At 27.8% G+C, this 24,788-nt stretch overlaps 4 protein-coding genes across 5 annotated transcripts; 1 reads left to right on the plus strand and 3 right to left on the minus strand.

The window, feature by feature from the left end:
* Window positions 1-564: 564 nt before the first annotated feature.
* On the plus strand, window positions 565-1,851 carry OCT59_008436 (uncharacterized protein; the record flags this gene model as incomplete). The annotated part of the gene is made up of 3 exons (XM_066142462.1): window positions 565-1,018; window positions 1,193-1,376; window positions 1,614-1,851. 3 exons carry the CDS (start codon window positions 565-567, stop codon window positions 1,849-1,851), a joined length of 876 nt encoding a protein of 291 aa, XP_065999342.1.
* A 16,596-nt stretch (window positions 1,852-18,447) lies between these two features.
* On the minus strand, window positions 18,448-19,711 carry OCT59_008437 (uncharacterized protein; the record flags this gene model as incomplete). Of its 2 annotated transcripts, XM_066142463.1 has the most annotated exons (2): window positions 18,448-18,839; window positions 18,904-19,711. In XM_066142463.1, 2 exons carry the CDS (start codon window positions 19,709-19,711, stop codon window positions 18,448-18,450), a joined length of 1,200 nt encoding a protein of 399 aa, XP_065999343.1. The 2 variants fall into 2 exon arrangements, with proteins under 2 accessions (XP_065999343.1, XP_025166720.2); XM_025332819.2 differs by lacking the exon at window positions 18,448-18,839 and having other exon boundaries at window positions 18,842-19,711.
* A 2,488-nt stretch (window positions 19,712-22,199) lies between these two features.
* On the minus strand, window positions 22,200-23,001 carry OCT59_008438 (uncharacterized protein; the record flags this gene model as incomplete). The annotated part of the gene is made up of 4 exons (XM_066142464.1): window positions 22,200-22,416; window positions 22,644-22,722; window positions 22,872-22,920; window positions 22,999-23,001. The coding sequence occupies 4 exons, from the start codon at window positions 22,999-23,001 to the stop codon at window positions 22,200-22,202; spliced, it is 348 nt and encodes a 115-aa protein (XP_065999344.1).
* A 44-nt stretch (window positions 23,002-23,045) lies between these two features.
* Window positions 23,046-24,261, minus strand: OCT59_008439 (uncharacterized protein; the record flags this gene model as incomplete). The annotated part of the gene is made up of 8 exons (XM_066142465.1): window positions 23,046-23,093; window positions 23,178-23,205; window positions 23,564-23,569; window positions 23,646-23,660; window positions 23,765-23,781; window positions 23,872-23,896; window positions 23,987-24,092; window positions 24,186-24,261. 8 exons carry the CDS (start codon window positions 24,259-24,261, stop codon window positions 23,046-23,048), a joined length of 321 nt encoding a protein of 106 aa, XP_065999345.1.
* Between the last annotated feature and the right edge of the window lie 527 nt (window positions 24,262-24,788).

A 24,788-nucleotide genomic window follows, 5' to 3' on the forward strand; every position in this document is an offset into this window, starting at 1 on the left:
GATGAATAGACTGAATCCTGATCATATGACAGATTTATGACAGAATGACAGATCTGGAGGGTAAAATCAAAACTTTTTTCTGGGGATTATCCTCTCCCGATATTTCTGAAACATCTGTCATATCTGTCATATCTGTCATACCCCTCTGATTCTCTCTTATTTTCCTCTCTTTTCCCTTATTTTATCATTTTTTAGTATATTATTACCGTATAATCCTGAAATTAAGCATCCTTTTTTTACTATAGGGGTGCTTAATTTCAGGTGATTTTTTTCTCTTTAAAAATTTTCGAAAATTGCATCGCAAAATTGAGATTTAGACTGCTAATTCATACTACGATGATACTACGATCGATAATTTGTACAACCGAATGATTTTTATAAACACGGGACTTACGCGAAACACGTTTCGTAATCTGTTTAAAATTCTCACAAAAAATGCCGAAGGCTTTGCGCAATAAGCAAAAGCGTTTCTCATATTCTGTTTATCAGAAGAAACAGGTTATCACTTACGCTAAGCTACACGGATGAAATAAAGCGGCAAGACACTTTGATCTTAACGCCAGTATGGTAGGATGTTGGATTACGGCAAGCAAAGGCTGGGATTCTGAACTTAACCAAGACAGTAAACGAATTGGCTCAGGCCGAAAAGCCTTTTATCCTAAGGCTGAAGAAAAGCTGTATACTTGGCTTATTGAACAAAGAAAGCAAGGATTGGCTGTTACTTATACAATCCTACGAATTAAAATGCAAAATATCCTGAAGGAGCGTAAAATGATAACTTTATATGGTGGTTCAGCAAAAGAATTTAAAACTTCATGTCAGTGGATATCCTCCTTCATGAAAAGATATAAGCTATCCTGGAGACGACGCACAAAGATTTCCCAGAAGCTACCAAGTCAAACAGAAGAAACTTTGGCTAAATTTCATCAATTTATTAATAACTTGAAAACCAGAAAATCTTTTGACTTATGCAATATTTTCAATATGGATGAAACCCCAGTGTGGTTCGATATGGCGGGTAATTTTACTATTGATCAAAAAGGGGAAAAAACTGTTCAGATCCGCAGCACTGGCAATGACAAAAACTGATTTACAGTGGTTTTGACATGTGCTGCGGGTAGTATCTTTTTTTTTCAATTTTATGATAAGAAACTTTTAAATTTTACAAAAAATTCATGATTCCAATTTACAGATGGAACCAAACTTCCTCCGATTTGTATCTTTAAGGGTAAGCGATTATCAAAAGGTGAAAAAATACCTCCTGGAGTAGTAGTATGGTTTCAAGATAAAAGTTGGATGGATAGCGAATTGATGAACCGGTATATTGATTATCTAGGTAACGAAATTAATAAGAGAACTGGAGCCAGAGCTCCAAAGTTAATAGTTTATGATTCTTTTCGAGGACACTTGGAGAAATCAGTAAAAGAGAAGTTCCGTGATTATGGATTTGATTTAGGCATTATTCCGGGTGGCCTAATAAGTTTATGTCAGCCACTTGATGTTGCGATAAATAAACCATTTAAAGCAAACTTATGTAAGGAATGGCACCTATAGATGGCTGCTGGTGGTGCTGGACAAACAAATAAAGGTAACCTTTGACGTGCCAAATTCAGTGATGTGTGCGCATGGGTGAAACGTTCTTGGGATGGAATTTCTGATGAGATCATCATTGATTCTTTTAAAACTTGTGGTATCTCAAACGCTTTGGACGAAGTAGAAGATTTTGATAATGAAATTATTGATATTAGTGATGATGATCTGGAGGACGATAATTTGGAACACGATGTTAGTGATAACAATTTGGAGGATGATATAAGCTGTGATGATTCGGACATTGGTATAAATGTATAGATAAAGTAATAATTTTGTATCATTTAATAAAGTTAATAAAGTTAATCGATTTGTAATTATAACATTTATAATGTTTAAATAATAAAAAACTTCAATTTTTTGGGGGTGCTTATTTTTAGTATATATATATAATGTGGGGTGCTTAATTTCGGGGGTGCTTAATTTCAGGATTATACGGTATATGACAGATGTTTATGACAGATGGTGACAGATATATGGGGATTCCTGAGCCCCGTAAGGGCCATATAGGTACTGCGAGGCCATGAGGCCGAGGTGGGTGGAGCGGTAGCGAGACCCACATCCAGCCTGATGACTTACAGCATTACGGCATTACGGCATTACGGCAATTACGGTTTACAGTTTTTAATTACGGTGTTTACAGCACGTGCCGTAACCGTATTAATAATTTTGGCGGCAACTATATTAATATATCGCTTAAATACAGATATTGGAAAATGCTAGCCATTAGTAAAATTGATAATCATTTTAAAAAAAAGTTAAAAAGTTTTTTAAGAAAAATTAAAAGATAAAAATATAAAAATTATAAAAAAATTTATTAAAAAGAATATTAAATAAGTTCATTATATATTGTATATATTGTTTTCTTTTTATTAAAAACATATTTAATATATTACTTAAATACAAATATTAAGCCATTAGTAAAATTAATAATTATTTTGTATAATTAAAAATTCGTTAAAAAAAAAAAAATTAAAATGTTTATTAAAAAAATTAAAAAGCTTATTAAAAAAAAATTAAAATGTTTATTAAGAAAAATTAAAAAGTTTATAAAAAAAGTTTATTATAATTTATTAAAAAAACTATAAAAATTATTTAAAAAGAATATTATATAAGTTTTATCATATATTGCTTTCTCTTTATTAAAAACATTAATATATCGTTTAAATACAAATATTGGAAAATGCTAGCCATTAGTAAAATTGATAATCATTTTGTATAATTGAAAATAATTTGATAAAAAAAAAACAAAAAAAATTAAAAAGTTTATTAAAAAAAGTTAAAAGAAAAAAAAGTTTTTTAAGAAAAATTAAAAAATAAAAATATAAAAATGGGTTTTATTTTTTATCACACCTGTGTTATGTCGCATTCCTATAACACATTACATATAAAAGTCAAAATGACAATCTAAATCTCTTTTGATATATTAAGAAAACTTGCAGAGCGGTCAAAAATACATATAGTATAAGGTTTCTTATAGTACATAATAAGTGCATAAGGTTTCACACCAGGATTTTTTAAAAAAATGGGAAATCTTAACAAAGTCATGTGATCAAAATGATCAACATAATTAATACACTAAAAGATTTGTTGGTTGCCGATCGTACTAAAATAGAAAAGCTTGATTTGAAATGTATTTATATAATCAGCAAATCAATACCAAAGATGGGGGATCAGCATCTTAAAATGGAAATCACTCAAAAACTAATCTTATGTTAACGTTAAGTTAACGTTAACCTATCATGACATGTCAATCATTTCAAGTCATAACAATAACGCGATGCGCCACCCACCCACCCATAGGGTGATATTGCACTTATATAGAATGATCTTTCTTGCTTAAAAATTATGGGATAAAATTTTTAGCAAATCATGTGAAAACTGAATAATTTTTTTGTTAGCCAAAAATGATCAACAACCGGATGACAAATTTTAATATTATGTAAATAAACAATTTGTTTGTATTACTTATTTAAATATAGATACATTTTTTTTTTATTTTGAACCAAAAAATAAACAATAATCAAATGGTAAATTTTCATTATCGTCGTCATTACATTATCGTTATAATTAAAGTTCCCTGCCGAAATTAGGGAGTTTCGGCATGTCAAAATTGTCAAAACTATTTTGACATGTCAAAATTGTCGAAACTTAAAAATATTACATTTCACGTAATAACTCGGCGTCCAATGATCATAGAAAGATGCACCATAGCTCGTTGGAATCGTCTCATAACGACGAGTCGAATGGTGGCTAAATCGTCTTTCTACGATCACTGGATGCCGAGTTATTAAGTGAAACGTCAAATGGCGCAGTATCGCAAAATACAAAATGCTGATTTTTGACGTTTCGCTCAATATTTCGGCATCCAGTGATCGTAGAAAGACGATCTAACCACCATTCGACTCGTCGTTATGAGACGATTCCAACGAGCTATGGTGCATCTTTCTACGATCATTGGACGCCGAGTTATTACGTGAAACGTAATATTTTTAGGTTTCGACAATTTTGACATGTCGAAACTATTTCGGCATTTCGGCATTTCTACAGGTTTTAGTTTCGACATTTCGACAATAGCCTGTAGAGTTTTGGCAGGCAACTTTAGTTATAATGCTATCATGAAAATTTTTTCAGGGTAGTAATTCTAAAAATGATTAACAATCAGATAATAAGATTGTTGTTTTATTATAATGTTATCATAAAATTTTTTTTTTCTCAACAATTTGATGATAAAATTAAATAAATGTTATATCAAGTAATTTTTTATTTTGAAACAAAACAATAAACAACAACTAAATGGTAAAATTTCATTATCATTGTCTTATTATTATGATATTCAGTTATCATAATTTTCCAGAACTAAAAATGATCAACAATCGGATAGTAGAATTGTTTTATTACAATATAATCATGAAAAATTTTTTTCCAGAGCCGTAATTCCAAAAATGATGATAGTAAATATTAAATAAATGCTTTATCAAGTAATAAACAATCTTTCTGTATTGTTATTTAAAGTTAATCACATATTCTGATATATATATTTTTTTATTTTTAAACCAAAAAATAAACAACAATCAAGATAATTAACCTTAAAATGATTAACAAGTGAAATAACTAAGCCAAAAATGATTAACAAGCAAAATAAACCGAAAATGATCATCCTTTACCAAATGAGAAAAAAATTATGTTAATAGCTAGTTAAGAGTAATTTCTCATTTTTTTTTATAGATATGTTAAATATAATCAAAAATTTTGCAAATAAAGTGAAAGTTATGGTTTGGCTAGAAAAGCCCGGCGAGCGAAGCGAGCCAAATGAAATTGCATCATCATAATAAATCACATGAATATTTAATACACAATCACATGATCTACCAGTAATTTTTCCACCAGTTAAAATTTAGAAATTCTCTTTAAATCTTAAAAACTATTTATCATAATAATTATGATACTGTATGGTAGTATAAACCAACTTAATTAAAAAAAAAGTCAGAATTATTACAGTTCTAATTATACTATGACTATAGCTCCCTGCCATGTTTAATGTTAACTTGTTAATATATAAAAATTACCAAAAAAAAGGAAGATGACGAAGGAGAAAACTCTTTCCCACAAAATTCGGAACAAAAATTTATGACAACATCGTACGTTTATTTTTTTTTAAATTTTACAAAAACGTTTGTCTCCGTATAGTTTCGTTAGAGTTTTTTCTACCTCACAACACTTTCACATATATTTTACTACTATTTTATTATTTACTTTTCTCGAGTTACTTGTCCATTTTCCTTGCCCTGTCGTTCTGCGTGATAAAAGTTGGAACAACCTTTTTCTTTACCCGGTCTTTTTATAAAGTACCACTCTTCATCTGACATAAATCCACAAAGTCTTCTCAAGCTCGGCCTATGGACTTCCCACCCGACTCTACTACCCCTCCGCCTATTTCACAGGCTATTTTACGTCTTTACAAACCTCTAAAAAAATTCTTTGACATTTCCATGAGAATTTCCAAGCTCTCACCTTACCTGTCATGTGATACTCGTGGCAGTGGAACTTTGTACAATACTAAGAAAGGACGATATTACCTTATTCGGTTGTCTGAAAAAGCCGATCTTCCTCTTACGGAAATTGACAAATACCTGATTTACACCAATGATATTGAATTATCAAAAAATCATCATCACACATTTCGATCTACATCTAACTAGAGCTCCGCAACCTGACCTGACAGATCGGGTGACCCGACGGGTTGACCCGAAATATTCAGGTCAGGTCATCAATTTCATGACCTGACACGGGTCGGGTCAGTGCTAGTCGGTACCCGACCCGACCCGTTGACCCGACATATATTTGGGTCAAATAAATTAAAAACACCGAAACTAATAGTTCCGGAGTTTTTACATGTAAAATCAAAAGGAAAAACGCCGGAACTAATGATTCCGGCGTTTTTACATGTAAAATTGAAAAAAAACGCCGAAACTAATAGTTTCGGCGTTTTTACATGTAAAATCAAAATGAAAAACGCCGGAACTAATGATTCCGGCGTTTTTTTACATGTAAAATTGAAAAAAAAATGCCGAAACTATCAGTTTCGGCGTTTTTACATGTAAAATCAATATGAAAAACGCCGGAACTAATGATTCCGGCGTTTTTACATGTAAAATTGAAAAAAAAACGCCGAAACTAATAGTTTCGGCGTTTTTACATGTAAAATCAAAATGAAAAACGCCGGAACTAATGATTCCGGCGTTTTTACATGTAAAATTGAAAAAAAAAATGCCGAAACTATCAGTTTCGGCGTTTTTTATGTAAAATCAGTATGAAAAACGCCGGAACTAATGATTCCGGCGTTTTTACATGTAAAATCAAAATGAAAAACGCCGGAACTAATGATTCCGGCGTTTTTACATGTAAAATCAAAGAAAACGCCGAAACTATCAGTTTCGGCGTTTTTTATGTAAAATCAATATGAAAAACGCCGGAACTAATGATTCCGGCGTTTTTACATGTAAAATTGAAAAAAAAAAACGCCGGAACTATCAGTTTCGGCGTTTTTACATGTAAAATCAATATGAAAAACGCCGGAACTAATGATTCCGGCGTTTTTACATGTAAAATTGAAAAAAAAACGCCGAAACTAATAGTTTCGGCGTTTTTACATGTAAAATCAAAATGAAAAACGCCGGAACTAATGATTCCGGCGTTTTTACATGTAAAATTGAAAAAAAAACGCCGGAACTATCAGTTTCGGCGTTTTTATGTAAAATCAATATGAAAAACGCCGGAACTAATGATTCCGGCGTTTTTACATGTAAAATCAAAATGAAAAACGCCGGAACTAATGATTCCGGCGTTTTTACATGTAGAATCAAAAAAAACGCCGAAACTATCAGTTTCGGCGTTTTTACATGTAAAATCAATATGAAAAACGCCGGAACTAATGATTCCGGCGTTTTTACATGTAAAATTGAAAAAAAAAACGCCGGAACTATCAGTTTCGGCGTTTTTACATGTAAAATCAATATGAAAAACGCCGGAACTAATGATTCCGGCGTTTTTACATGTAAAATCAAAATGAAAAACGCCGGAACTAATGATTCCGGCGTTTTTACATCTAAGATCGAAACAAAAATGCCGAAACAAATAGTTTCGGCGTTTTTATATATAAAAACAAAAGTAAAACGCCGGGACCCGACGTTTTTTCAATAAAAATTAAAAAAATCTTTTTTTTTAATTAAAAACGTCGAACCTGACGTTTTTTGTATAATTAATAAAAAAAAAACGTTACATAACGTTTTTTTAATTGAAATATTTAATAATAAAACTTCGGGTAACCTGAGTTACCCGAAGTGACACGAATACTTTCGGGTCAAATGGGTCAGGTCGGGTCAGAACGGTTTACCCGACCCGACCTGACCTGAAAAAAAATTTTCGGTTCAGGTTAACCAGGTAACCCGACCCGACCCGACCCGTGCGGAGCTCTACATCTAACAAACCAAATTTAAATTACATTTTAGGAATTTATCTCACATTCGTTTTTTCTCTAAATAGACAATTCCACAAGGATGATGTGAATAAATATTTTAACCGTTTACGCCATTTATTAAAAGAAAAACTCCTTGCACTACGACACCGATTAGAATCAACTGATAACAACGAAAGAAAAACTAAAACATTTATCCGGTTCAGCTGCGGCCCCCACGTGATTTACTTGGGTTTTTATTTCCCTTGCGGCACAATACATTTCAAACCTGGTGAAAATACGGGTTCACTATGTATCCACCCTCCCGCCTTCGTACAATCAAAAAATCATTGGCGTTGTGGAGCTCATCTCAAACACATCTGACAGGTCTCACACACTACTACTCGTCATCCAGTAGAGCCTAGATTCTATGCTGAACAGCTTAGACTTACGGTAAACCGACATAACAAGGATAAAAGACACCATAAAGAAATTCACTCTAATCGCCTTGGCATTAGCTACGTCGTTCAATTTAAACGATTTCGCTCACAAGATTTAGATTTACCTAGCGTTAACAACAAAACGGTTTGACCATACTACAAACAATACCGCACGTTACGTTTCGATGTGGTCCATTCACCTCAACAGAAGGCACGATGGAATAGACTTACTACGTCTACACTTAAACAAAATCACTTCAATCGCACTATCACACCTCACTTACTTCCAAACTCACCTGGACAAAGGGTTTTTAAAACCATTCAACATCTTCCGTACCATTATAAAGGATACACTCCTACAAAATATTCTGACATATATAAAAATTCATCTAATGGTTTTATGTACTTTAACCGACAACGTGAACGCCAAAGGATTAAGAATTGGATCCGTCGTACTAAAAAACGCAACCGTCTCAAGAAACAATTACCTCCACTACCTGCCGGTTTCGTTGGGGACCAGCGTATATATTACCACGATACGTATAACATCAACCTGTTTGATTATAATATTCGACGACGCTATAACGTCAGTTCGATCCCTCAATACAATTACGGTTATTCCAAAGCGGTTGAGCTATACCGTCAACATCATGATAAATACGTCACGATGAATTTTATACAACCACCTCCTAACGTTTCCTACCATATTAAAAAGAATGATCATTATATTTTTAATGATCCAAACATTTTTTTCCGGCACACACCTCCTCCGGATAAGGACTCGCACACTACCATGAGCGACATTTCTTACGTTTCGGCTAGTGAAGGACCTTCCGTTGTGGAATTTCCGCCTACGCCGTCACATGATTAACTCACTTGATTGAGTTTAATAACACCGGACCTTCAATATGCATCATTCCACACCTGACAGTATTTACGTGTGGTGTCATTATGACAAAAGAAAAATACGGATTCTAGTGATCGAATTGAACTAACCCTTTTGTAACATTCCTCTCCCTTAGGTTTAGGTTCCATTTTCTTTTTTTTCGTTCTTTGATTACTGTTTTGTTTAGACACCCGGTTATGCCTGATTGTTCTATTGAATAGTGGGCAAGACGACCCCTTCGGGCTCCTCCCGAGAGGTTGGGTTTAACATTAGCTTAGAATTTATTGTTCTTTTAGATCATGTTTATTCCTATTTAGTGTTCGACCCCAGTCGTGTCCGTATTTTAAAAATAAAAATAAAATAAAAAAAGGAAGATGCGACATATTGCAGGTGAAAAAAAAACATATTCCTATAAAATTATAAAAAATTTTATTAAAAAAAATATTAAATAAGTTTATTATATATTGTTTTCTTTTCATTAAAAATATGTTTAATATATCACTTAAATACAAATATTGAGTTATTAATAAAATCAGTAATAATTATTTTGTATAATTGAAAATTTGATAAAAAAATTAACAAAAAAAATTAAAAAAAATTAAAAAGCTTATTAAAAAAAATTAAAATGTTTATTAAGAAAAATTAAAAAGTTTATAAAAAAAGTTTATTAAAAAAAATATAAAAATTATTAAAAATTTATTAAAAAGAATATTATATAAGTTTTATCATATATTGCTTTCTCTTCATTAAAAATATTAATATATCGCTTAAATACAGATATTGGAAAATGCTAGCCATTAGTAAAATTGATAATTATTTTGTATAATTGAAAATAGACAAAAATCTGCCTATTTGCAGTAATATTAAAATACATGAGCTGATATTATTTAAATAGCGGGAGTTGGTATTAAAAAAATACCAATCTGTCCACATCAGCGCGCCATATATTTTGAAATATTTTATATAATAATATATACTAAAATTTTACATACTCTTTTATAACCTTTAAAAGTGATCATATATTAAATTTTATTAAAATTGGATGATTATTGAAATACTTTTACTATTAACAACTTTTTAAAATTTGTCAAATTATAAAATTTAATAAATATTGTAAATATATAAAATATTATTTTACTATAATATGTAATTTGCAAATAAAATTGTATTTACACAAAAAAATTGGTAATTATTTATGTAAACTTTATAAGTTTAATATTGGTTAATTTTTGCAAAAATCATAAATTTTGAATTTACCATAAATTTTATTAAGAAACCTGCTTTTTATTTCTTAAGTAACCTGATTCCTCATAAAAAATTACATATATTTATATATTTAAAAATAATACTTATCTTTTACTAATAAGTTGCATCTGGAGGTTGAAATTATAAAAGTTAGCTTAATATAAATTTTTTATATAAGTATTGTATTAATAAAAAAGGTATTTAAATAAGTAAATTAGACCCCAAAGAACAAAAATATATAAAGTTTTTATAATATACAACTTAAAAAAAATTTTGTTATATAAATTATAAAAAATCATTATTTATTAAGAAAAAATGTATTTGTAACAGCCTGTTACATATCTTATTTGTAACATCCTTTTTTTATTTTTTTTTAATAATAAATTTAATATGTGTTTCACAAATAAATTTTTTATATGCAAAATTTAATTTGGAAAACTTTTACTTAATGTACTTAAGACAGTTTCATAGACAAAATTTAAGTTATAAGCAGTTTCTTGAAATTTTTTAAAAAATTCTTTTGTCTTAATTACATGACTGATCTTTTGTTTTTGTTTACATTACGCCCGATCTTAAATTTTAATTGGATAAAAATTGGGGGTTGTTACAAATAAGACGCGTAACAGGCTGTTACAATTAGATTTATCCATTTATTAATAATTACGAGAGAAATGAAATTTCCACTGGTTGATATATTTAGTGCTAGATAATTTTATGTGATTTATACATTATTTGTATTTTCTGATCTAATAATAAATAATAAAATAATTTATATTTAATTCTTCAAAGTTCATATTTATTGTCAAGTTCATATTCATAAAGATCATCTTTGGCGTTAAATTCATCATATTCATTAGGTTTGTCATCTTCATTAAATTCATCTTCATTAAATTCATTATATTCATTGAATTCGCCATCTTCATTCAACACAAGTATTATTTTTGTCTGGTCTGTCTTCATGGAAGTATTTCAAATATGTTTTTTTCATTTTTTTTCATTTAATAGTTGCAAAGATATCTCTAGTAAATTTAACCATGAATAGTTTCTAATATAAGTATGATGGAGATTGAATGAAGTAGTATAACGATTTTGAAACATTTTATTAAGAGAAAGAAGCGAGCAAAAGAATTAATTTACAGTATATATTTTTGTATAAAAGTACTTTCAACTTTTCTAATTTATCATAAACATTTAAATTTTTCCAAACATCAAAAAAAAACTGGTATAAAGGGATCATTAGAAACTTTCAAAATAGTATTAGATGAATAAAATATGAATCAATGAAAAAATCTCATCGATTTGAAGAATATTAGTTACATTCTTGAAATAAAAATAAAAATAAAAAATAACTTCACACCCTGGTTAATACTTACATAATAGTCAAAGGTCAATCCCTATAAAAAAGACGTTACATTAGTTAAGTTTTTAAAATTAACAAACTAAATTTCCAAAAGATTTTAATACTTGAAAGAATGTTATTCAAGTTTCCTTTCCTTACATGAGATTACTGTTTAAAGAACTAATTTTGAAAATAACCTTTGAAATTGTTATTCATATTACTGGAGTACCGAGATTATTATCACCGTTTTCAAAATGACGTACGCAGTTAAATTTGAATAAAAAAAAGAAAACCGAAAACCGGATGAAAACCGGACGAAATATAGACAAAAAACGGATGAAAACCGGGCGAATATTGATATTCGAATATACAATCACAAATAAACTGCGTACACCAACGCATTCACATAACATATACTGGCATGTTATGAGATCATTAAACGGTTGCTGATTTCCCACAAAAGGACAGAATGATTGACTAAACAAGGTGTGATGTTTTCCTCATGTATGGTTAGAGTATAAATTCAAGACATATCTAATAATTACTTAAAGATTATTATAAGGTTAATTATGAATATTATTTTAATAGATTGATATTTTTTTAGGAACAGAGCAATACTGCATGAAAATCTTTCCTTTTATAGATAATTATCTATAATGTTGGTCAGAATTTTATTACTTATTTTAGTAGTTGACTGAAATTATCATAATTCCGACCCTGAAAAAATGCGTAGAGTTAATATATATTGTTCGGGATGACGGGTCCTAATTATTTATTAACTAAGATGAATAGATTATTATTGGCTTGTTACTTTATATTTATTCAGAATTGGGAACCTAATTCGATTAGATGTACTGTTAGAATTTACCATTTTTTTATAAATTTTTAAAATTATTAAATTTGCAATAATATTACTTAATGTTATGGGCGTAAATAAAACATATTCAAACTTTAAAATTGGAATTCAATATTATAAAAATAATAATATTCACGTTATATAATAATGGTGGATTGTTTTTGGACAAAATAGATAGTGAAAAAAGTACAATCATGAAACGGTGATTAAATTCTATGATTTAATTATTATGATACGCGTTAATTTTATTCATTAAATAATAAAAAAAAAGCTGGAAATTAAAATTTTTAAAAAAAGAATTAAAAAAAAATATTTTGGTTTGATAAACAAATTAAAATCAAATTTTTTTTTTGTTTGAAAAAAAAAACAAAAAGAAATAAAAAACCAATTAGAAAAATTTTAGTCTATAAGAACCAAAAAAAAGGTATTTTTAAAAAAATAGTAAATTTCCTGGTTATAAGAAAAATTTAAAAACTTTTTCATTACATTAAAATTTCATTAACGGAACTGGGTTAAAAGTAACCGGAAAAAAAAATTTCGGTTTAAAAAAATAAAGTGAAAAAAAAATGAAAAAAAAAATCGGAAAAATTAAGTAAAAAATTTTTTAAAAAAACCAACCGAAAAAAGGAAAGTTGGAATCGTCCCGCAAGACGATTAAATAAAAAAAAATCCGATCATAATTTCATTAACGTACGATGACCTAATAGTATATCACGCGTTTCACGTCACATAATTCAATTTATTTTATACGGGAGGGTAATCTAAACGGCAAAGAATTTTTTCAGTTAAAAATATTTGTTTTAAATCTTAAAAAAGCATCAACTTTAAAGTTATGATTTTTTGACTACTCAAATATAAGAGTATTTATGTCAAACTAAATAAAAAAATAGACACCGCAGTATTCCTATTCGACCAATTCATTAATATATTTCATTTCTTAAAATGAAAAGAGAAAAAAAAAATCATTTTTAAAGTTTAGTCATTTTAAAATCAAGCTGAAAAACGTATCTTAATTTACTTAAAATACCATATTTATTTTTCTGGTTAATTTCAGCTATATAGTATAATGAATTTTTTTTTAACAGATATTTTACAAATAATTCGATTAAATTAAACTCTCAATTGTAATTGAACATGGATAAAAAATTTTGAAAATATCTTACCAAAGCTTTTAGTTTAAAATTATTCGACTTAAACGAACGATAAAAAGTATAATATAAATATAGATTGAATGATTAATGAGTTTCATAATGGCGTATAAAATGAATTTGAATTATGATATGACATTTCTTTAAAGGAAATATCGTTAATATATTAAATATTTAAAAATATCTTGTCAATGAAAGAAAGATCAATACGCCACGGCGTATCATGACCTATTATAAAAATAATTATCTAAACGGATAAATATCAAGCAGAAATATTTTACATTATGACTTGATTTTTTATTTTTGTTAATGAATATAATGGTGTTGTAACCGTTGGAAATTAAAAGTTTTAAATTTCTACATTTAAGAGTTTGACGAAATAATTCAATTCAAAATAGGGAGCTTGGTGTTTATAAAATGGTAGAATATTTAATCAGGTTCTAGTCGATAACAACATTACTTTAACGTGCACTTTATTTATTTCCTGTAATAGTTTCTTAACTTTAAGGTTTCATTGTATTCCTGATAAACTGTATAAACCATATAATTATCTCCAGTTGGGAGAACCTCATGATTGCCAATAACTGTATCACGAAAATTTATTACGTGTATTTTATTGGACCGATATAGTATATCATATTACTTAGTAATTTAAGAAGGTTTTATTTAATATTTGTAATAATAAATTCATTTCAAATCTTTATTAGGATTTTAATTGTTATATGGGATACTTAAGCTATAATATAGCTTGTGTTACTATTATATAGTGTTTATTAATCAATAAACAATTTTTAATCATTATATGTTCATTTAAAATTACTTTTTTTTATTTCACAAATTAAATTAATATGAACTTCGAACTTAACTGTTAATAAAAAAATTATAAATATAAGAATGTAACAAAAACATCATATGTAAATATATAATTATTTAGATATAATTAAAGAATTTTAAAATCTTACAAGACACACACACAAATCAAATTTTTTTCAATAATTAATATTATTTTAATTATTTCAAAATCCATCTTAAAAATCATTACAAGATAAAAACAATAACATTTATTAACCATTTAAGAATCAACAATTTATTAATATATTTTTATTATCATAAGTCTTTCGCTCGTATCACGCACATTAAATAAATAACAAATTTACTTTAGTATATAAATAATAACAGTAAATATATATACTGTATATTTTTTTTCAAAAAAAAAAAATGTTATTAACAAATGTTATCCAAATAAACCAAGTTATAAATAACGATAATGGAAAATTAATGATGCAGTATACTTTTAACTTTATTAAGTTTAATAAATACAACTTCGATTTTTATATGCTTTCCTTGTTATGGCCAAAAATGTAACATAAAATAAATTTAAATTAATAAAATTTAAAATCAAAAAATCAAACTCGAAAATTAATTCCTAATATACATACAGCACAACAAAATATTTAATGAAATCCGCTTTTTATAGTATTCCGTAATATTTTAATTTCGTAAAGCCATATACTGTAACTAGTAGCGGTATATAAAATTTATAGAGATTTATAAATTTTTATGGTTTGATTGATAAATTTACAACTAAAAAAAATTTGAATTTTTATTACTAAAAAATTTATATATACATATATACAACAAAAATGTTTTCATTTACAATTCTATGCCAAATTAAACCAAATGATTAGATGGTTTAGCATATTATACATTAAAACCTGGAAAGTTTAAGATCTTTTTCAATTGTAGAGTATTAATACTATTTCTATTATTTATTATTGAATATAGATACTCATCAAAAAATGCAATCCAAAACATTAAATATTTTCATAACTTCTAATTATAATAAAATTTTACCTATAAACAAAAAAAAAATTATTCTTCAAATTTAGAAAGATTTCTTGTTAAGTCAAGTTATTTATTGCCTAAGGTAAAATAAAAAAATATGATTAGAAGACTCGAGTACTCTAAGTAAGCTTTGTAGAAAAGACAGATTCAAGCCCCCATGCCTACTATCAACTGACATTAACGATATATCGTGAGTGATCAAACTCGTGCAGAGGTACTGTCATATTGATAATAAGACATGAGACCCACCACCAAAGGGAAGGGCCCCACATACAGAAGTCTGCGACATAGCTTGAGATATTATTATTTTCTCATTTAAGGTAACCAAACTTCTAGAAGAGGAGGATAACCAAAGCACTCTAGGTGCACAAATTCCTTATACATCCCAGCTTAGCCATTTCCACTTACCAAAATAATAAAAACCCAAGATACTGTATTTATCATGTTTAAGTAGAAAACTTCAAAAGCTTTTTTTATGATAAAGGATAAGAACAAAAGTCTTATATGTATTTAAATAAGTTTGTGAAAATTATACTATAATAAATATTAAAAGAAAATGATGAAAGAAATAGTAAATATTGTATTAAAAAGAAGACAAGAGTAAAAAATTTTCAAAAACTAAAAAGTCCAATGAGACTTTATAGATAATTTTTCATGGGAAAATCATTAAAATCATATACTATGAATCATTGTGATTAGTATGATGTAAGATTGTTTACGCGTTATACCCATGACGCCCATTACGCGTATGTTGATCACGTTGGTTAATATTTAGTTAAAGTTGAACTTAATTATAAAAATGAAAATTAAAAAGGTAATAAATGAACTCACTTCAGAATAGAGTAAATATACATTTTTAATAATACATATTACATACTCTAAATTTCGATCAGCGGGTTGTCATAGTTTTAAAATAACGAAAAATATTTTCACTTAATATATTAACTGAATAAAAATCTCACCCTTTTTGTGATCTCTCGAGTTAACAAGGTTGTTATGTGTGATTAGCTTTATCTAGAATGCTGGTTTTATTATTAGAATACAGTTAGTAACTTTCGTTCAAAAAAATTCTTAGATAAGAGTTAGGTATCAATTCTTTAATGTTATGAGATATTATTTACATTATTCTGGTAACTTAATTTCTCATTCCACGGATACCCAATAAATATATTATCCACTAAAATGAAAAAAATCAATAAACGAGAATTATGAACTTTGCTTAATCTCGTAATTTTTTGCACGTGATTATCTATCAATTTTATTAATCATATGACAGAAAATCTTCGTTCATCTATTTCACAGTCGGTCTCTTATTTAATAAATGAAAAACTAATTCAATAAGTATTTTTAAAATTTTATACTTAAGATGTTTAAAAGTTTTACTTTTATTGCTTTTATTGCAACTTTTATCATAAAAGCACTAATTACAAATATAATGATTATTATATGATAAAGTAATTAATTCATTGAGGAAAATAAGAACAGAGTTTCCAATAGTATATCTAATATTGTGAAAATTTAATATGTCTCATAAATTTTACAACAAAAAGGATAACATTACTAGCCTATTCTGCACGTTATCTAACTGTTTGTAGCAAAATCGCATAAAATTTTTTACCAAAATTCTTTAAGATTAAATCTTTTTTATTCAAGTATTTATAATATCATTTGAAATTTTTGCCATAAGACTATGAGGTTAGATTTTATTGTACAAGGATTAGACGTATTAGACATCAATATTGTACAAATCTTTGAAATGTTGAGCATATGAGAAAAGTCGACGACAATAATTTTATTATAGTCAAATGACATGATTATGCAAATTCACCGATATGAAATTGCAATTATTTATTAAATCGATTGATCCTTAATATATTTGTTTCAGATGTTAGTATAATTTCATCATGTGCATTAATCGTCGCAACCTATTGGTCTGTCAACATCTGACGCAAATCAATAAGTTGACGCATAACGTGGCGCACAACAATTCATTCATTATTTATTCATAGGGATTCAAATTTTATATTAAGAAAATTCTTGTAGTTATCGAACTATAATCATTTGATGATTTAACTTTTATAGCTATATTATTACTTTGTTTTTAAAATTTAATTGAAATAAAATAACTGCATGATGGATGATTTTATCTTGCTTAAAAAAATTTTCATTTATTTTGATTACATAATTTTTATTCGTTGCATACATATAAAATACAAAAAAATAAAATAAAAAATAAAATAAAAAAGATAATCACGTTTTAAAAAATAATAATAATAAAAATAAAAATAATAACAAGATTTTTTCTTTCAACTCCCATCGTCAGAGTAGTATATATAATGAGTAAAAGAATTTTTTATCGTAACTTGGAAAATATTAGGAGATTCAACGCGAGGTTCAGATTTTTATAAGGGATGACGAAAATATAAAAATATTGGCCCAAATTGGTCTCATCTGAGATGCAATGGGCATCATTTCGTCCGTAAGCTATTTCCTTTGGCCCTTTCCTTAGCGGAGGCGATAGAGTTATAGTCTTTTCTCTTATTTTTTCTTTGGTAGAATTACCTCGAATTTTAATAAAATAAAAAAATCAACAATGATTCTCCAATGATTTTAATTCGTAATTTAAATAATCTTTGTAGCCTCTCGTTACAATGTCGGTATTATAGCACAAGAGTGGATCCACCTTATTTCCACGCGTGAAAAACAACTATTAAAAATCGTTCGTTAAAATAAAACAATTAAAAAAAAAGACAAACTTACCGAAGTTCGCATCTAAGGAGAGATAATTAAGATTTTTTCAACAAAAAGTGCAATAGAAGCGGGGAAAAGAGAAAGAAAAGAAAAGGGAAATGTAAAAGTAAAGGGAAAATGAGAGGGAAGGAAGAGTAAAGAAAGGAGGAGAGACAAAAGTTACGAAGGGAAGTGAAAGGGAGAACGAAGGAAAAGGGAAGAATGAAAAAAAAAGTTTATCGAACATTCGAACTGCGGATTATATCACGTGATACACGTGATACATAAATTTTATCGATTCATCAATAGACAAGGATATATAACAGAGATAATGAGGTAGTTGGGTTGAACCTCGATATAAAAATATCGGATAACAAAAAAATGTCTATTACTATTAAGAGAAAAAATTTAGTTAATCCTTTTTAGTCAGTTGTTCTTTTATTATCTCCTCTCTTAGTTTTTTCATATTTTCTAATTGCCCAGTTATCTCGTCTTTTAGAATCTCTATTTCAATTATTTCATTCTTTAAGTTGCTTAATACTTTTGTTGGATCAGGTTGTTCACTTATTTCAATTTCAACGTTTTGTTTGCATGTATCCGCTAGTTCTTTTATTAGATTCTCTATTTCATTAATTTTTGTATTTCTTAGTTTGGGTATCTTTTCTGTTAATTCTTTTGTTAGATTCTTTATTTTAATTTCAATTCTTTCTTCCTCCTCTGCTTCAATTTCATTTTTTAGCTCCTCTGTTACTTCATTACCTGTTAGTTCAGTTTGTACTTTCGTCTCATCTGTCCGTTTTTTTACTTCAATCATTTTTTTTTATTTTACTTGTTAGTTTTTCTACCTCTTCTGTTAGTTTTTCTATACTTTTTATCTGGCTTTCATTATTATACTTGAAATTTAGATAAGTGGAAATTGCTGTGTTGATTTCTTCAGGTTTATCACCAAAATGGTTAGCTAATCTAGTAAAAGATATACTGGTAATTCCAAATGCTATTTTTGTAGTTCTAGGGTTGTCGCTAAGTAAATATCCCGATACAATCGCTGGATAAACGGTTAGCGAAATCATATGGAGCCATTTTAAAACTTGCAAAACTCTCAGCAAAACTTTAGTATTCTTTCTATTCATAACGCGATGCGAACTAAGATGAAATAATAGTACTATGATACTATACAAAAGTATTATAGAAACCATTATCTTCAGAGTTTTACATTTGCTAAATCCAATGTTTATAATACAATAATCAGTAGTAATTAACGAAAGATTGAAATACCCAAAATATAATGATAAAACAAGTGAAACAATGAAGAAGTAAGTTGAGGATATGGGGTTACATAAACGGTCTAAAATTTTAATATTAAGATTATTAATTTGGCGTCGTGGAAATAAGAACAAGAGGTATGAAAATATTCCAAGAATTGCTGTGATGAGAGTAGCCAATATTCCATATATGTTGGGCTTAACGTTAAAATATTGATACAATTCGAATCCCGTACACATAGGAAATGCGACAATAGATCCAAATATGATTAAATCGTCAAATATGTTTATAAATGATATCTTCTTTTTTTTTTCACTTTCAAAACCACGAAACATTCCAAATATCAAGGCTGGAAGCAATCCAGATAGAACCGTATTAATTGCATCATCCGCTGGATCATAAGGTGATGACATTTTTTGAATAATTCACAAATTAAATTAGTGTGAAAGAATTTTGTCATATTTATAATATTTTTTTTTTAATATTTTCTATATATTACGCAAACTCGCCAAATAGAGATCAGGCCACTCAAAAAAAAATCAAATGAATATGCACTCACTTCATTATATTTTCTATATATTAAATACTCCGAACTGTACGATGCCGATCCTACTGTGAACTATATAAATAAATTCACGTGATCATATAAACCCGCGCCCACAATCAGGGATAGGTATTTATTTTGAGCAATTTTCTGCATATCAGTGGATAAATAAACAACACGAGAAAAGATTGCGGATTTTGTTCATCCGTAATATCACGTGCTAATGCTAAGCCACCCTAATAATAATTATTTAAACAATTTTTTGTCTTAACATAATGTAAAATCAAATTTTTTTTTCATAATATAACAGGATGATATTAAAAAAAAACATGACGGTTATCTGTTATTCTCATAAATGAATAATGGCAACATAAAAATTTCGGTATTGAAAAAAAAAAGATTGAGCAATTAGAAAATAAATACTACATATAAAAATCAAAGGGACATTTAAAAATTTTTAAAACAACGTACTTTAATTACCTAATATTAATTGTTAAAAGTCAAACAAAATACAGATTTTTTTTTATTACGTCCCCATATTATATACTGAAATAATGATAAGAAACATGTAATTTTCCAAATTATCTCAAATTATCAAACGTTTATCAAAATTTGACCTATTTTCTTGTGAATTACATAATCTCGTCCTATTCTAAAATGGTCATAATCTTATTATGTATATATATACATATTTTTCCTAAAAATAAAAATATTGCCTACGCAAAAGGTCTTTCGGTCCAATCCTAATAATTGTTACCGAGTAATAAAATACACCGACTTTAAAAAACTCCGTGTGAAAATACTTTTTTATTAAGTTGCCTATTAAGGGATAAATCATCCAAATCATCCTTATCTTCTCACCCTGATTACATAAAAAATTACATCAATTTGCAGGACAAAAAATAAATGGGGTTATGGGGTATGTTGGCGCAGCGACATACATACAGCGTATAGGTAAACGCCATCAGCTATCTGCAGCCTATTTAAAACATAAATCTTTTAAGTAAATCCTATCTGCTATTTATTTATTTAAAACAAAGCAACTACTTTCATGATGTTTCCATTTAAATTTATCATTATGAAGAAATAAATTCTAAATTGTGAGCTTAAAAATAAACTTTTTATTATACTCTCTTAAATTTCAATCTCTTTCAAAATTTGATTTTTCTTTATTCCGCAAATCGTAAAAATAATTTTTTATCATTCTTATTCATGGAGATTACAGAATTTCATGTGTTCTCGATTGAGGAAAGAAAATTGTGATTCACAGAAAGATCATGGGTGCGGACGTCACACATTCCTGCCTCGGGCGAATTATATTTTGATTCATATAATGAAAATAAAAGCATAATATTGATACCTCTAATAATTATATTTTATTTAGTCATAAATTTCTGGCAATCTAATGTCAATTTTGGAATTGACAATAGAATTTTCAAGAACCCGTTGGTTAAGGAAGGATATCATATGGTATCTGCAGAAGCTTCCTTTTCATCTTGTTGCTTGACAGGATTTTCCAGCTCGATTGAAAAAAATTCACAAAAAGATCTACCGTCAACTTTGATATAATAGAATTTTTTAATCATATTATCACTATTGATCTCATAATTACTTATTGTACTATATTTACTTCACACTTGAATAGAAAGCAAAAATTCGGTGAATTCAATAAATTTCAAAATAAATTATAATTAATTAATTCGATCTCTTTTTCCCTGATGTATTGGTTTTCGTTTTACTTTCGACTAAAAAATGTTGTTGCCACCTTGTTTCTTCATAAACGGGTGTTGCATTGGTGTCAATATGTCCATTAGATATAATAGATTGTTCGAAATTTAACTTATCATAAATTTCTCGTATTTAATGTTCTTTGTTCAACTGTTTTTTTATGTACAAAATAGATATTCAAATGGATTATATATTAGAATTATATAGAAAATTTAATTTTTTTTTTTTAAAAAAAAATAAAACAAAATTATTTACCTTTCCTTTACTTATATAATCGTTCTTAATCATAAATTTCTCGTATTTGCTTTTGAAGTGACTTGTTTTATACAATCTACTTATTAAGTACGAAAAAGTAATTGAACAATGGTCATTGTATTAGATTTTATGGAAAAATTTTTCTTAAAATAAAAACAATAAATTATTACCTTTTCTTTATCAATCATTCTTAATATCGCTAATTCAGAACATTAAATAGTAACTTTTTTATAATTCTGGCCAAATAATCAATTTATGCTTGGTTTAATCGCCCCTGACCGGACTTGAGATAGAGGATTGTATGTCGTCGGGCTGGGTGCATAGCCGTTACGCGCCTATGCCTCGGCCAAGCGCCTCACAGGACCTATCTGGGTTTAAACCCTATCAAAAAAGCTTCTAATGCTCGCCTTGGCTCGCCAAGGTGTTCCTCGTTTCCTGTTCCCCCTTTTTCTTTTCAATTTCTTTTTTTTCATTACTTCCTCTAGGAACAGGGAACAGTAATATATAGAGTCCTCCCCACGTCTTGCGGAGTCAAAATCAGGTAAAAGTTTTGTTCCTAAGACTGATCCTAGCCCGATTTGATTGGGAAGACTATAAAAAAAATCATAAAAAAAAAATTAATAAATACGCAGATTTAACATCGCGTATAACGATATGACTACTCAGGATCCATATGAATTCATATCGTTACATCAAAATCATACCGATATTCAGACTTCATCCAATTGAACTTAAAAGCATAGAACATTATTAATATATTCTCTCATATAGTGGGAATCATCGCTATACACGTGTATCGTATCGAACATCGGACAGACTTTAATAACAATTCGTTGACAACAAAATCTAATTCGCGATGTTGATATGATGAACCATAAAGACTTGATCGTATTCCATCTAATAAATAATGAAATTTTTAATAATTTTAAATTAATTTCAAGCCATCACAATTTAAATTAAAAATTACAACAATAATGTACCTTCGCAAATAGGTTATATTTAAGAATTTTTTAGGTGATTAACTTCTTTACTAAAATTAAAGATACGTCGATTTGTAAATTTTACATTTTCACAAATCCCAAAATCTCCTATAACCTAGAATGCGTTAACAAGAATATAATGAGTTAACAGTTAAAGAATATTTTATCAAAAGATTATTTATTTATAACGTACCATTTCAATGATTTTGTTTTTTATAATCATTAACGTCATCTTCACCATCAACATTGATGATTTCCTTGATGTGCTTCGAATAATTTGAAAAAGATCTAAGAAAAAAAAACAATAAATTTTTTTAATGATTTATTACGATTAATTTTTCTCTTCATAAAATTAAAAATTTAAGATGATACCTGAAAGAATAAAAATTCAAATTTTTTACTTTATAAAAAATTATTGATGATAATCTTCCAAAGTTTAAAATTATATTATCATGATTAATTCATGAAATTAAACAAAAAAATAAATGGGGATTTGATATGGGATTTGGTATTATTGATCCATTTTTTTTTAATAAATAAATTTATTTGTTTTAATAATATTTTATATTAATGAAATTAAAAGAAAGAAGCGTGTAGGAAAAACAAAAACAAATGGATATTTGATTTTGTTTGATCCGATTCTTCGTTGTAAATTTCCTTTGATATTAATTAAGGTCGTTTAGTTATCTCTAACCTTGCGCCATCGATATTTAATGTAATACGCCAACCAGCTTGTTATATCCTTAATAAAGGGAAACTATAAACTATGTATAAATATAAATATTAGTCAAATAAAAATGTTTAAAATAAGGCAATTAACAGTTAATTTGTTAAACATACCTGGTCTTTCTAATGCTTTAACAAAATACATTAACAATTAAACGACATTAAACGTATCGTTTTATTCGTGGGTACTTTAGAATCTCTGTGCTTTTCACGACTGACTACCATATTATAACAAGCTTACACCCAAAATCTTTTATTGAAAAAAAAGTAATTTATTAATATTATACAACAAATAAAAAAAATAATACCAATAATAACAATAAATAAATAATTTACTAACTTTGTGTTCGCTGATTAAGCAGCGTCTATAAAAATTTAAAAGTGTTAAATAAACATAACTTTGAAATAATAATAATTTTAAAACAAATTGTCTTACGTGAATATACTCTACATACATTTTTTTATTAAAAAAACAAACAGTGTAAGACACATTATAATACTTATCACTAGGGAAATGGAAACCGCGTCGCGAGTGAAAAAAGGGGGAAATGATCTGACAATCTAACAAGGTATGATATTTTAAAAATAATATCGAACTATCAAACGGTTACATTGCATGACCGAGAAAGGAAGAAGCAGGGGCGAGAAAATTACAGGGGATAAAAAAATTTTCTTCTCCCCGGATAAAACATAAAGTAATTTGGGTTGGTTGCGTTGTCGTTGCAACCATATGGCCATAGTTTTTGACTTTTACTCAAGTTTTAAACTTTTTTTATTTGTTATTAAGAGAATATATATGAAAAGTTTATTTTAATAAAACATAATCGGGAATTTTATAAGACAAAAAATTGATATGCAAGAAGAGGAATTTAAGTTAGATACGAATTTATTAAAAGGTTAATTTCTGTAGCACAATGTAGGATGGTAATCAATGATTAATTAGGAGATATTTAAAGTTTGATTTTATATCAGATATAACTATTCATTTTGGTAAATCATGAATTAAAAAATCATCGCGTGTTTAAAAACCGTTTAATATAATTCATTTAATGGATCCAATGGATCCATATCATTTCACCAAAGAAATTGATTGATTTATATGTTTTTGTATAAGTTTATTGGTTTTACTAAATATCATTGTCAGAGCTCTGTTTTTTCGAATCCCTCTTTTTTACCTTTTGAGAACCAAAAATTCTATTTTTGTAGAAAAAATTTAAACTTGTTGAATGGAATCAAATTAGATGATAGGCATTATTT

Source organism: Rhizophagus irregularis, chromosome 16 (genome assembly GCF_026210795.1).
Source record: "Rhizophagus irregularis chromosome 16, complete sequence".
NCBI lineage: Eukaryota > Fungi > Glomeromycota > Glomeromycetes > Glomerales > Glomeraceae > Rhizophagus > Rhizophagus irregularis.